Below are 14,407 nucleotides of genomic sequence, written 5' to 3'. Positions count from 1 at the left end.
CCGGGGAATGACTGTAGCGGCGGAGCCGCCAAAGCGGGAATGTTCGGCCGCCCCGTGAGCGGGGCTCGATGCGGCGGGAGGAGCGGGGAGAGCGGCGGGAGGGCCCCTTGAGGGACTACATCTCCCAGGGGCGCTTGCAGCGGCGCGGCCCCCGGCGCGGCGCGCCCGGCGCGGGGCATGCTGGGACGGGGGCTCCAAAATGGACAACCACAGGGATGCGCCAGGTACGGCCCGGCCCGGGCGACTCCCGCCGCTCCCGGCTCTGCCCCGGCCCTCCCGGGGCTCTGCCCCGGCCCTCCCGCCTCGCTGCCATCCCCCGGCTCGGCTCCACCGCCCCCGGGGCTCCGGGAGCCGGGGGTGGGGGTGTGCGCCCCGGGCGGGGGTGTGCCGGCACAGTCGGGGGCTGGGGGAAGCCCCCCCGTTAAATTCGCTCCTTTTTTTCCCGCAGCGGACCCAAGCCGGGAGTTCGGGATGGTTCTCCGCGTTCGTTTCCGGCTCGTTTTCCCCCAGGGAAGCCGGGCTGCTGGTTCGGGATGGCTCCTCTGTTAATTTCCCCCCGTTTTCCCACAGGAAAACCGAGCCTGGGATCCGGGATGGTCTCCCTGTTATTTTTCCTCCTCTTTTCCAACAGGGAAACAGAGCCGGTAGTTCGGGGAGGCTTCACTGATTATTTTTCCTCTCCTTTTCCCGCTGGAAACCCAATCGTTTATTCCCTCTCTTTTCCCGCAGGAAAACTGAGCTGGTGGTTCGTGGAGACCCCACTGTTGATTTGTTCTTTTTTTTTCTATTGGGAAGCTGAGTTTGGGATGATCGCACGGTTTAATCCTTCCTTTTTCCCACAGGGAGGGCAAGCCTTGTTTCAGGATGATTCCCGTGTTAATCTCCCTTCTTTTCCCGTAGGAAATAAGAGCCTTGATTCGGGATGGTTTCCCCGTTAATTCCCCCTCTTCTTCCCACAGGGAATGCGACCCTCGGTTCAGGATGACTCCTGTTAAATCCCACCTTTTTCCTTCAGGAAAGGCGCCCCTTGATTCGGGATGGTCCCTGACCATTCCCCCTTTTTTCCATAGGGAAGACCAGCCTTGGTTTGGGATGGTCTCCCTATGAATTCCCTCTTTTTTCCTCAGGGAACGCGTCCCTGATTCTGGACAATTCCCGAGTTAATTCCCGCCTTTTCCCTCAGAGGAAAGGGCCCCTGATTCCGGACAGTTCCCGTGCTAATTCCCACCTTTTCCATCAGAGAATGCGCCCCTCATTCTGGACAATTCCCAGACTTATTACAACCTTTTTCCTCAGGGAACGTGCTCCTAATTCCTGAACAATTCCCGAGTTAATTCCCGCCTTTTCCCTCAGGGAATGCGCCCCTGATTCCGGACAATTCCCGAGTTAATTCCCGCCTTTTCCCTCAGAGGGAAGGGCCCCTGATTCCGGACAGTTCCCGCCTTTTGCCTCAGGGAATGCACCCCTGATTCCACACAATTCCCAGGCTAATTCCCGCCCTTTTCCCTCAGTAAATGTGCCCCTCATTCCAGGTAATTCCCGAGTTAATTCCCACCCTTTTACCTCAGAGGGAAGGGCCCCTGATTCCACACAATCCCCATGCTAATTCCCGCCCTTTTCCCTCAGGGAAGGCGAGCCGGTGGTTCGGCGTGTCGCAGTCCAAGTCGGCCAAGACGAGCGTGAACATCCTGCAGCAGGAGGAGCTGATTGCCCAGAAGAAACGGGAGATCGAGGCGCGGCTGGAGCAGCAGGCGCGGCAGAACTCCCTCAGCATCCCGCAGCTCCCGCTGCTCGGAGAGTACGTGCGGATCCGTCCCGGGAATCTGCCCGCCAGACATGGAGGGGCGGGAGGGGAGCTGAGGGAGGAAAATCCTAATTTTAATGGAGGAGGAAGGCGATTTGGGGTTCTTTTGGGAATTCAGTGCTAGGTGAGGAAAATGACCAGTTCCAGGAGTTTTTCCTGTCCCCAGTCCCACATGGGAAGGGCAGGGAAGCTCCCAGATTCCAGCTCCTGTTTTCCTGTCCCTGTTCAGCGATGATGGCTCCGAGAGCGAGGCCTCTGTGTCCAACAAGTTTGTGAACGATGGGAGCTTCCTGCAGCAATTCCTGAAGCTCCAGAGGGAAAAATCCAATGCTGGTAGGTCCTTCCTTTCCTAGTCCAAACTTGGAGTTCTGTTCCCTTCATTCTCCCCTCAGAAACTGCCCCAAATCCCCCCAATAATTCTGGGAACGCCCCAGCTCCCAACGTGGGGAAGAAGCAGCCGGGGCAGACCTGGAGCTTCTCCCAACCCAAACCCAGGGTTCCCAGGAGGAATTTCCCTTCCTTCTCTCCTCAGAAAACACCTGAAATCCCCCCAACAATTCCAGGAATACCCCAGCCCAAACCCCAGGATTCCCAGGAATAATTTCCTTTCATTTTCTCCACAGAAAAATCCCCCAACAACTCCAGGAGTGCCCCAGCCCCAAACCCCAGAAAGAGACCGCCAAAGCAGGCCTTGAGCCAAATGATCCAGGCTTGGAGCCTTTCCCACTCCAAACCCAGAATTCCCAAGAGTAATTTCCTTTTGTTTTCTCCACAGAAAGTGCCCCAAATGCCCCCAACAACGCCAGGAATGCCCCAGCCCCAAACCCAAATTTCCCAATAATAATTTCCCTTTGTTTCCTCCACAGAAAGTGCCCCCAATGCCCCAAACAGCGCCGGGAATGCCCCAGCCCCAAACCCAAATTTCCCAATAATAATTTCCCTTTGTTTCCTCCACAGAAAGTGCCCCCAATGCCCCGAACAGCGCCGGGAATGCCCCAGCCCCAAACCCAATAATAACTCCTTTTGTTTTCCCCACAGAAAGTGCCCCAACAAGCCCGGGAATGCCCCGGCCCCACAGCCCGGGAAGAAGCCGCCAGGGCTGCTGGGGAAGCGGCCGGGGCAGGCCCGGAGCCTTTCCCACCCCAAACCCAATGATAATTTCCCTTTGTTTTCCCCACAGAAAGTGCCCCCAACACCCCGAACAATGCCGGGAGCGCCCCGGCCCCACAGCCCGGGAAGAAGCCACCAGGGCTGCTGGGGAAGCGGCCGGGGCAGGCGCTGAGCCGCATGCTGCAGGCCCGCAGCCTCGCCCAGCCCAGGGCCAGCCCCGTGCTCAGCCGCCTCAGCGTCTTCCAGGGCCCCGACGAGGACGACGAGGAGGATTACGAGCAGTGGCTGGAGATCAAAGGTCAGCGGCAGCTCCTGCTTGGGGCTGGAGATGGGAGTGCCCATCCCGGGATGGGGTGCAGTGGGGACAGGATTCCCTCAGGCCCAGGCGTGGGGTTCGGGTCCTGGCACAGGGATCGGTTTGGGGTTCCCTCAGGGATTAAAGCCGGATTCTAGTGGGGAATGGGGTGGGATTCAGTGGGAGCCAACTCTGCCACAGTTAAAGCTGGGATGAGCTGGGTGCAACTGAAACCTCCAAACTGGGATGGACTGGTGGATTCCCAGTCCCTGGAATGTCCAGGGAAATTGGGAGGAGGGAAGGCTCCAGGGAAACCTTGGAGATGCTTCCAGAGGCTAAAGGGGCTCCAGGAGAGCTGGAGAGGGATTTGGGACAAGGGATGGAGGGACAGGGCATAGGGAATGGACTTGGGATTTGGGATGGGAATTCCAGGACACAGGGGATGGATTTAAACTGAGAAAGGGGAATTTGGGTGGGATTTTGGGAAGGAATTCCTGGCCGGAATGAGCTGGAATTCCCAGAGAAGCTGTGGCTGCCCCTGGGGAAGCTTGGAGAAGGGAAATTCTATGGAGGCCTCAGAGCCTAAAAGGTTCCAGGAGAGCTGCAGAGAATTTGGGATAAGGGCTGGAATTCCGGGACCCAGGGAATGACTTCAAACTGGGTTTAGGTGGGATTTTGGGAAGGAATTCCTGGCTGGAATGAGCTGGAATTCCCAGAAAAGCTGTGAAAGTGTCCAAGGCACTCTTAGGATAGCAGAATAAGCGGGAATGGGATGAGCTTTAACCCCCCCTCACCCCAAAGTTTAGATTCTCCACGTAGGATCCCCCGGGGCAGCTCAGGAAATGAGGAATTTTGCTGTGAACGCCTCTCTACAACTGCGTGCCCCGTTTCATCCTTTCTCTCCCCATCTTGCCGTGTGTCTGCGCCGTGGCTCCCGGCAGTAATTCCCTGTTTCCCGTTGTGGGGGCAGTTGAACCCCAAGTACTGACAGCCTCCTTAAAGTTTTGCCCCCAGAGGATGCGGAGACGCGGCAGGTGGTGGAAAAGCTGGCCAGGTTCGTGGCTGAGGGCGGCCCCGAGCTCGAGAAGGTCGCCATGGAGGACTACAAGGACAACCCTGCTTTCTCGTGAGTCTGGGGAGGATTTATCCCCTGGGAATGCTGAATCTGGGGGGAAAATGACAGGAAAGGGGGCTACAAGGACAACCCTGCTTTCTCGTGAGTTTGGGGAGGGTTCATCCCCCACGGAATGCTGAATTTGGGGGGAAAAGGGGACTACAAGGACAACCGTGGTTTCTCATGAGTCTGGGGAGGATTTATCCCCTGGGAATGCTGAATCTGGGGGGAAAAGGACAGGAAAGGGGACTACAAGGACAACCCTGCTTTCTCGTGAGTCTGGGAAGGGGTTTGTCCCCTGGGAATGCTCAATCTGGGGGGAAAAGGGCAGCAAGGGGGCTGGGGGTTGTTCTCTGTGAGAGGGAGAAGTTTGGGTTTGATGATCTTCCTTGAGGGGGAGAATTTGGGATTTGAGGGGAGAAAATGTTTGGATTTGAGGGGGAAAATTTTGGATTCATTGTTCTTCCCTGAGGGGAGAAAGTGTTTGGAATTTGAGAGGAGAAAATGTTTGGATTTGAAGGGTGGAAATGTTTGGATTTGATGGGTGGAAGAGTTTTCTAATCCCAGCACTGGTGGGCAGAGGATTCCTCCTTAATTTCCTTTCAATCAACAAAAATTGGGATGCAAATCCTTGGATTGAAACTCCAGAATCTAATTCCATGTTTTACGTTCATTCTGAGTAATTTCTCCATTTTTTCACGTGGGATTCAGAGTTGTTTCTATTCCAGAATATCAATATTTGGATAATAATTATTCTTTTTTTTTTCCCCTTTTTTCCAGATTTTTGCATGATAAGAACAGCAGAGAATTCCTTTACTACAGGAAGAAAGTGGCAGAAATTAGAAAAGAAAATCAAAATTCCCAGGCAGCCTCTTCCCAAAAAGGTAATTCCCACTAAAATCTGGGGAATGGCAACAGCAGGAGGGAAATTTGGGATTGATTTGGGACTGGGTGGAAATTTGGCTGCCTGCGAAGAAAATTCCCAGCTGGAAGGAGAATCAAATCCTTGTGCCAAAAATGTGGATTCCCAAAATATTCCTGGGATTTTGAATGGGATTTTCTTTGCTGTTGTCAAAAATATTCCAAAATAATTCTCCAACACTGAAAATTTAGGAAAAGGAGATTTTTCCCTTTTTTTTTTTTTTTTTTTTTTAATTTTATTTTTTTGTTGTTGTTGGATTTTATTGGAGTATCCACCCTTATCCAGGTGAGATTTGGGATTTTCCATAGGGAGTTTCTCCTGAAACAGCCTCCAGGGGGTGCAGTGAGAGGGGGGTTAAGTGGATTTATAGGGAATTTGGAATTTTCCAAAGGATTTCCTTTTGTTCCTGGGAAATTCAGGGAAAAAATCTTGAAATATGGATAATCCTGGGTGGTGTAATCCTGTGGAGAAATGCCTGGCACAAGGGAAAAATCTGAAATTTTTAATTAGGGATAATTCCAGGTGCTGTAATCCTATGGAAAAATGCCTGATAGAGGGAAAAATTACAAAGCCTTTAATTAGGCTTAATTCTAAGTGTTTTAATCCTACAGAAAAGTGCCTGGCACAGGGAAAATTTGGGATTTGGGCGCCCTAAGCTGCCTTACCTCTCATCTCTCCCATCCCTGCTCCCCAAAGCCAGGCCTAAGCTGGAGTTTTTGTGCTTTCATTGTACCAATTTTCCCACTTCAAACCTGGCTTTTGGCATAACTGTGCTCTTGGGATCCCAAGGTTCTGTCCCTGCTCCCAAACTTGGGTTTAAACTGAAGTTTTTGTGCCACTTTGTCCCAATTCTCCCCCTTTAAACCCGGCTTTAGGCCTCACTGGGATCCCTATTCCCCACCCCTGCACCCAAACTCGGATTTAAACTGATGTTTTACACTTTTTAACTGTTCCTTTGTACCGATTCTCCCCCTTTAAACCCGACTCTAGGCCTCTCTGGGGTGCTTAGGCCGGGTTAGGCTGGGCTGGGGTGAGCTGGGCCCAGGACTAATCCCTGCCTAAAGTTTCCCCCCCAGCCGACCAGGAGACGCGCAACTCGGCCGAGAAGCTGGCGCAGTTCGTGGCTGCAGGGGGGCCCGAGGTGGAGGCCATTGCCCTGCAGAACAACAGGGAGAACCCTGCCTTCAGGTACAGGGAATTCCTGATTTTTGGGGCTTGTTTTCCAGGGAATTCTTAGGAAATTCCATGGGGAAACTCCTGGAAATTCTTAGGTTGAAGTTTTGGAGCAGCGAGACTTGAGGCGCTCAGGTTTGGGGGGCTGAGGGAACTTTGCCCTGCAGAACAACAGGGACATCCTTGCCTTCAGATATGGAAATTCATTATTTGTGGGGGCTGTTTTCCAGGGAATTCCAAGGGAAAATCCTGGGAATTTTTAGTTTGGGGTTTTGGAGCAGTGAGAATTGAGGTGCTCAGGTTTAGGGTGCAGAGGAATCAGCACATTCCTGATTTTTGGGGCTGTTTCTCCTTTACGGGATTGTGTTCCCTGATGCCAGTGGAAGCTGCACTGGCTGCAGGAATGCACGGGATGGTGCTGGAGAGCTGGGAATGCTCTGGGAATTGCAGGAGGGAAATATCCAGTGCTGGATCCCAGCCCTGGAGAGCTGGGAATGCTCTGGGCATTGCAGGAAGGAAAATTCCTGAGGAAACTCTGCTGGATCCCAGCCTAGGAGAGGTGGGAATGTTCTGGGCACTCCAGGCAGGAAAATTCCACTGCTAGATCCCAACCCTGGAGAGCTGGGAATGATCTAGGAAAGTTCTGAGCATTCCAGGCAGGAAATCCACGGCTGGATTGCAGCTCTGAATGTGGCTGGAGAGCTGGGAATGCTGTTCTGGGAATGTTCTGGGTGTGCTTTGGGCATTCCAAGCAGGAATTCCATGGCTGGATCCCTGCTCTAAGGAGAGCTGGGAATGCCCAGGGAATGCTGTGATCATTCCAGGCGGGAATTTTACGGCTGGATCCGTGCTCTGAGTGGAGCTGCAGAGCCGGGAATGCTGTTGTGGGAATGTTCTGGGAACGCCTCAGGGATGCTGTGATCGTGCCAGCAGGAATTCCCAGCTGGTGCCGTTGTTGTTCGCAGGTTCCTGTACGAGCCCCACAGCAAAGGGCACCGCTACTACCGCCAGAAGCTGGAGGAGTTCCGCAGGGCCCGGGCTGCCCCCGGGGGCTCCCCTTTTCCCGGGAATTCCCAGGAATCCGGCCTCAAACGGAAAAGCAGTCCCGAGGCCTCTCCCTCCCCCGTGTGCTTCCCCCCGCTCCCCGTTCCCTCTGCTCTCCCTCTCCCCGTTCCCATCCCGCCGCCTCTGCCTCTCCCCATTCCCTCTCCCCTTGTTCCCGCTGCTCTGCCCATTCCTTCGGCCTCTCCTGCCCCCTCCTCATCCTCCACCTCCCCTCCGGATCAGCTGGCCCCAAATCCAGCTCTGATCCCAAATTCTGCCCCAGTCCTGAATCCAGCCATGGCCCCAAACCCAGCCGTGACCCCAAACCCAGCTGCAATCCCAAATCTTGCCACGACCCCAAATCCATCCGTGGCCCCAAATCCTGCTCCGGGCAGCACCAAAAAGAAAAGGAAGAGCCGGTGGGGGCCGGAGGAGGAAAAGGTGGAATTGCCCCTGCCCCAGCTGGTGCAGCAGCTGGATTCTCCCTCTCCCCTCTCAGGTGAGCGAGGTTGGGTTTTCCTGGGAATTTCCTGGCTCCAGAGTAATTTTTTATTTCCTGAGGTGGACATGGATCAAGTTTTCTACTGTCAATCCCATTTTTTCCCTGTGGTTTTATTTTCCCTTTCGCTCTGTGGGAATTACAAACAGAATTCCTTTTTTCTTTTCTTTTCCCTCCCTTTTATTCCCTTTCATTCCCCCTCTGAGATTTTTCCAATCTCCCAGGTTTTTCCAGAGGTTTTTCCCTGTTTTTTCCCTGCAGTTCAGGACCTGAAGGGTCTGGGGTACGAGAAGGGCAAACCCGTGGGACTGGTGGGAGTCACAGAGCTCTCGGAGGCCCAGAAGAAGCAGCTGAAGGAGCAGCAGGAGGTGAATCCCAAAAATCCTCCCTGAGTCCCCTCCCGTGGGAATAACAAAGGTTTTCCGATTATGGAATCCCTGGGAGCAGCGTGGGGCTGGAATCAGCAGGAATACCAGAGGGTTTGGGATTGAGGGCTTTTCCAGCCCTAAAATCCCAGATCCCAGAGGAGCTTTTCTGGGGCTGAATCCCATTTTTCCTGGGACAAATCCCATTTTTCCATGATTCCCAGATGCAGCAGATGTACTGCTTGATCATGAAGCACAAGCACAGCTCGCCTGCCTTTCGGGGCTGGGATTTGGGATTCTTTAGGGTTTGGAGCAGTTTTTTGTGGAACGGTCTGGGCTCCACTGGGATTCCCAGCCCGAACCCTGTTTTTCCCAGGACAAACCCGGTTTTCCCTGTTCCCAGATGCAGCAGATGTACGACATGATCATGAAGCACAAGCGGGCGATGCAGGAGATGCAGCTGCTGTGGGAGCGGGCGCTGCAGCAGCACCAGCACGGCTACGACAGCGACGAGGAGGTGGACAGCGAGCTGGGCACGTGGGAGCACCGCCTGCGCCGCATGGAGATGGACAAGACCAGGGGTGGGTGGGAATTCCAGAGGGAATTCCATCCTTGAGGGGTATTAGAGTGGGTGGGACTGGGAATTCCAGAGGAGAATTCCATCCCTGGGGAGCACTGGAGTGGGTGGGATTGGGATTTCCATCCCATCCTCATGGATTGGGAGCTGCAGGAACCATCCCTCTGGGATGCTCCACAAATCCCAAGGGATGCTCCGTGGTTTTCCAGAGATCTCGCTGTGCATTCCTGGGAGGTTTTGTGCTCCAGAATCCTCCCGGAATCCAAATCTCCCTGAAATCCCAAGGGATTCTCCATGAGGGTTGTTGTCTCCATGGTTTTCCAGAGTGGGGTTCTCACTGTGCATTCCTGGGAGGTTTTGTGCGCCAGAATTCCCCTGAAATCCCTGGGATGCTGCACAAATCCCAAGGGATTCTCCACGGATTCTCAGCCTGGGGATGTCCCGCATCCCTGGGATGCTCCAGGAGTCCCAAGGGATTTTCCATGAGCTCGGTGTTGTCCTGCTTTTGCAGAGTGGGCGGAGCAGCTGACCCAGATGGGCCGAGGGAAACATTTCATCGGGGATTTCCTCCCGCCCGACGAGCTGGAAAAGTTCATGGAGACCTTCAAGGCACTCAAGGTGAGGATTCCTGGGATTCTGGGAATGCTCCAGACCCATCCCACAGCTGGGAGTTCCTCCAGCTCTCCTTGCTCCAGACATTCCTGCAGGGAAGATCAGGGATCAGATTCCCACTGTTAGCACAGAAAAGGAGCAGTATTTGGGGTGGAATTCCCAAAGGATCCGTGGCTGCTCCATCCCTGGAAGTGTCCAAGGAATGTTGGGAGCATCCTGGGATCATGGGAAGTGTCCCTGCCCACAGAACTCGATGGGCTTTAAGGTCCCTTTCCACTCTGGAATTCCACAATTTGGGATTTTTTCTGGAATTCCAGACAAACCTCCCACTTGGTTCCTCTTTGGGATCAGTGTGTACCAAGCTGGGAAGAAAATGGGAATTTTGGGAATGGTGCAACTCCAGCACCTTCCAGTCCTTCCCAAGCCCTGGAATTCCTGGAAGCTGCCTCATCCCTGTTTTCCAGCACGGGGCCTGACATTCCCTGGGATTCAGGCTTGGGAAAGAACCGGATCTGAGGCTGGATCCAGGGAACAACCTGGAATTACGGAGCTGTTGTTGGAATCCCGGGAGATCCTGGCAGTTCTTTCCCAAAATCCCAGTTTGGAGGGGAGTAGAACTGCTTTTCCCATGGTCCATGGATTAAGAAATCCCCTTTTCCCTGCTTTTTCCTGCTGCAGGAGGGCCGGGAGCCGGATTATTCCGAGTACAAGGAATTCAAGCTGACGGTGGAAAACATTGGATACCAAATGCTGATGAAAATGGGATGGAAGGAAGGAGAAGGATTGGGATCTGATGGGCAGGGAATTAAGAACCCTGTCAGCAAGTGAGTGTCCCTATGGATTATTCCTTCCTTTTTTTCTGGGAATTCCTGCTGGAATCGCAGCCCAGCTGGGATTTCTCACCTGAGCTTGGAAAACTCAGCCCGGGAAAAAATTCCTGATTTTTTTTTTGGGAGGATTTTCTCCTGGTTTTGTTGCTGTAGCTGGAATTGGCTGAGCCCCCGAATCCTGAATTTCCGACCCAAATTTCCATCGGGAAGTGCAGCTCTAAGAATTCCTGTATGCACCTCCCCTCTCCCAGGATTAAATCCTTAAAATCAGAAATTCCTGGGAATATTTGCTCTCCTTGGAGTCATAAATCATGGAAATATTTTAAAAAACAGTGGGAAGCATATCCAGTAGAGGATATTCCAGCCAGGATCAGAACTTGGTGTGATCCCACGAGTCTTGGTTTCATTCCATGCCCAGAAATGTTGGGATTTGATCCCACTTTGGGTATTCCAAAGGTTTTCTTCGGGTGGATCAGCTTCTGTCCAAATTCCCAGGGATTTGGGATAGGAAACCAATCCCTGCTTCCATCCAAACCCTGGGAATTTGGGATAGGAAACCAATCCCTGCTCCCATCCAGCGCCAGGCCCTGGGGATCTGGGAGCAGATCCAGGAGGGTCCCGGGGCACAATTCCCGTGGGAATTCCCGGGCACGGAGGGGTGTCTGAGCCGCGCCATTCCCGGTGTTCCGCAGGGGCACCACGACCATGGACGGGGCGGGATTCGGGATCGAGCGCCCGGCGGAGCTGACCAAGGAGGACGACGAGTATGAGGCCTTCCGCAAGCGCATGATGCTGGCCTACCGCTTCCGGCCTAATCCCCTGGTACGGGATAACAACGGGATAACGGGAATGGGATTGGGATAACGGGAATGGGATAACGGGAATGGGATCAATGAGTGAGTACGAGGCCTTCCGCAAGCGCGTGATGCTGGCCTACCGCTTCCGGCCTAATCCCCTAGTACGGGATAACAACGGGATAATGGGAACGGGATAACGGGAATGGGATAACGGGAATGGGGATGGGATAGGATCAATGCTGGCATACCACTTCTGGCCCAACCCGTTGGTACGGGATAACAACGGGATAACGGGAATGGGATAACGGGAACGGGAATGGGATAGGATCAATGCTGGCATACCGCTTCCGGCCCAACCCGTTGGTATGGGATTTAATTGGGATCATGGGAATTGGGATAGGGTGGGATGGGATGAAGTGGGGTTGGGAGTGGGAATGGGAGGGAGCCAGTGATGGGGGAGAGTCCCAGGAACGGGGCAGGGACAGATCCATTGGAATCCATTAGGAGTGTCCCAAACCCGGGCAGGCACAGGGACAAATCCCTCTGGGAATGTTGGCAGCTGGGAAATTCCTCTGGGATGGAATCCCTCTCCTCATCCTGCACCAAATCGTCCTCCCCGTATTCCCTGGCTGCAGAATTCTCCTTCCCATTCTTTTTCCATTCAAATCCCAGTTTTATTCCCAGCTTTATCCCAGTTAAACCCCTGCCAAGGGAAGCTTCTCCACGAATCCCATTATTCCTTTGGAATTACCATTTTCCAGGGGGCAAAACCAAGCGTGGAGTTTCCCTTTTCCCTTTCCAGCCAAAAGCTGCCTTTAATTTTGGGGGAAAAAACCTGGAAAATGTCAATTCTAGTGGCTTTCCCAGAGAATCCTGGTGATGATTTTTGGGATAAAATCCCCGATCCTGATGATTTTTCCATTGTTTGGTTTTTATTCCCTACAGAACAACCCACGGCGACCTTACTACTGAGGAGGGCTTTTCCCAACAGATTTCCTGGGAATTCTTATCTCAAACTTCATTATCCATCTCTTTTCTCCTGATGTTATCTGGCTTTTTTTGGAATCACGTCTCCTCCTTCCCCCATGGAAAAGCTTTCCCGGCTTTTTTTGGGGACACGGGGAGGGTTTGGAGCAGCCCCAAAAATCCCCCAGGGGACTCCAATTCCGAGGAGTTTGGGATTTTTGGGAACGGCAGATCTTGTGCTGCTCCAGGAGGGGGTGGGGATTTTATTCCTTGATTTTATCTTGGAATCCCAAATCCGAGAGATTTTGGGGAATTTGGGGAACCAGTGCCTCCAGTTTTGCCTCTGGATGGGCGGATCTGGCCTGGATCCGTTGGGAATTCCAGGATTTGATGGATCCAGGGGGGATTTATTCCCTTCCCGGGGATTTTGCCAACACCTCCTGTGCTTTGGGATGACAAAGACCCAAAATTCCAGCACCACACTTTGGAAAAATCCAGTTGGATTTTGTTTCCTAAAAATGGAAAAAAAAACCCTCTGGAAATACAAATTTTGTTCATGGAGTCTGTAAATAAAATCAAATTTGTTTGTTCCTTACGTTTAATCCTTGCAGTTTTTTGGGAAGAGAGGGGTTTTTTCTTAGGGTGGGAGGCTGCCCTGGAGTTGGGTTTTCCAAGCATTTTCAGGGGAAAAAAAAGCTGGATTTGGTTCTTGGGATACTTGATGTGATTCTTTGCTAATTTTATTAATTACGGAGTCAAGGGCTTGGCTTTTAATTAAAACCATTTCAGGGTGAGGAGGGAGTGGGGTTATCCAGGGAAAATCCAAAATCTGGGAGCCTGGAGCCCCAGGATCCCAGTCCAGATCAATCACAGTCCTTCCCTGGATCCCGTTCCCGATCCCATTCCTGATCCCAGTCCCGGATCCCGGTCCTTCCTTATTCCCGGGACTCCTTCCCTCCCTTCCAGGGTCCCCCTGTCCCTCCGTGTCTCCCCGTCCGTCCGTCCGTCCGTCCGTCTGTCTGTCCCGCCGTGTCGCGGCGCCTGCGGGCGGCTCTGTGGCTTTAAGGGCGCTGCCCGGGCCGGTGCCGGGGCCGAAGTCCGCGGGCCCGGTGCTGCGGCGGGGCCGGGATGCAGCTCCCGGCGGGCCCGGCCGCCCTGGCCGCCCCCCTGCTCGCCCTCCCGGTGGCCTTCGGGCTCAGCGCCGTCAGCGCCCTGGAGTGAGTGGGGACCGGGGGGGACCCCCGGGAGCGGGAGAGACCCCCGGGAATGGGGAACGGGGACCGGGGGGGACCCCGGGAGCGGGTGAGACCTTGGGAATGGGGGAGACCCCGGGAATGGGGAACGGGGAATGGGAAAGACCCCCGGGAATGGGGAACGGGAATGGGAGAGACCCCGGGAATGGGGAACAGGGAGTGGGGACCGAGAGGGACCCCGGCAGCGGGAGAGACCCCCGGGAGTGGGGAATGGGAATGGGAGAGACCGGGGAATGAGGAACGGGGGAATGGGGAATGGAGAGAGACCCCCGGGAATGGGGAACGGGGAGTGGGGACCAGGAGGGACCCCCGGGAATGGGGAACAGGGAACGGGAATAGGGAAGGGTAAATGGAAAAGGGAACGGGGAATGAAAAAGGGGAATGGGGAATGGGGAATGGGGTCCTGCCCGGGGAAGGGGGGATTGGGTCTCTCCTGGATCTGGGAATCCAGCCCGGGACAGGGGCTGGGTCTGTCCCGGATCAGAGGATCCAGCCCGGGTCAGGCACCTGGATCCAGGTGTTCCATGGGAAGGCGGCTGCAGGTGGGGTTTCCCTGCTGGTTTTCAATCCCCTCGGGAAGTTCAGACCCCGCAGCGCCTCTCCCGGAGAGCCCAAATCCGGGAATTGGGGTGATCCCGGCCTGGGGCCCAAATCCCGGGAACTCGGGTGATCCCTGCCGCTCCCGGAGTGTCCCCGCTGTCCCCGCCGTCGCTGACGTGTCCCCGCCGCTGTCACCGCTGTCGCCGGGCGCCGCTTTCGCTTTGCCCGCCCGCAGTGCCCGATGCGGGCCTGCGGGAGCGGCTCCGGGCTCACACAGCGGGGTTTGGGGCTTTTCCGAACACACAGCCTGGAGGGGGACGGGGACACACCGGGGCTGCTCCGGCCCCGTTCCTGTTCCTAATCCCTGCTGGGATCACACCCACCCTTCTTTGGGGATTTTATCCATTCCCAATCCCTGCTGAGATCCCATCCTTTTGGGATTCACCCCCTGGGATTCGCCCCCTTTGGGGTTTTTTCCCCTTTGGGCTTTCCCTCTGGGGTCATTC

The 14,407-nt window shown here is 54.5% G+C and overlaps 1 protein-coding gene across 1 annotated transcript; it reads left to right on the top strand.

Annotated features, from left to right (window-relative positions):
- The first annotated feature begins 68 nt into the window (after positions 1–68).
- Positions 69–12,699, top strand: SUGP1 (SURP and G-patch domain containing 1). Its single transcript, XM_059489605.1, has 16 exons — positions 69–224; positions 449–464; positions 1,455–1,532; positions 1,627–1,798; positions 2,034–2,137; positions 2,985–3,212; positions 4,212–4,335; positions 5,104–5,207; positions 6,310–6,433; positions 7,384–7,961; positions 8,223–8,329; positions 8,730–8,907; positions 9,415–9,521; positions 10,194–10,339; positions 11,038–11,167; positions 12,088–12,699. The coding sequence occupies exons 1-16, from the start codon at positions 69–71 to the stop codon at positions 12,112–12,114; spliced, it is 2,379 nt and encodes a 792-aa protein (XP_059345588.1). The 3' UTR covers positions 12,115–12,699.
- The last annotated feature ends 1,708 nt before the right edge of the window (positions 12,700–14,407 follow it).

Source organism: Ammospiza nelsoni, chromosome 27, assembly GCF_027579445.1.
Source record: "Ammospiza nelsoni isolate bAmmNel1 chromosome 27, bAmmNel1.pri, whole genome shotgun sequence".
Classification (NCBI taxonomy): Eukaryota; Metazoa; Chordata; class Aves; order Passeriformes; family Passerellidae; genus Ammospiza; species Ammospiza nelsoni.
The sequence above is the reverse complement of the archived record's forward strand: the minus strand, read 5'-3'. Positions and strand labels throughout refer to the sequence as shown.

Coding starts and splice junctions, on each gene's coding strand:
- SUGP1 (XM_059489605.1), top strand. CDS start 69: ATGCGGCGGGAGGAGCGGGGAGAGCGGCGGGAGGGCCCCTTGAGGGAC. Junction 2,138..2,984: donor GAGGGAAAAATCCAATGCTG/GTAGGTCCTTCC, acceptor TTTTCCCCACAG/AAAGTGCCCCCAACACCCCG. Junction 7,962..8,222: donor TTCTCCCTCTCCCCTCTCAG/GTGAGCGAGGTT, acceptor TTTTCCCTGCAG/TTCAGGACCTGAAGGGTCTG.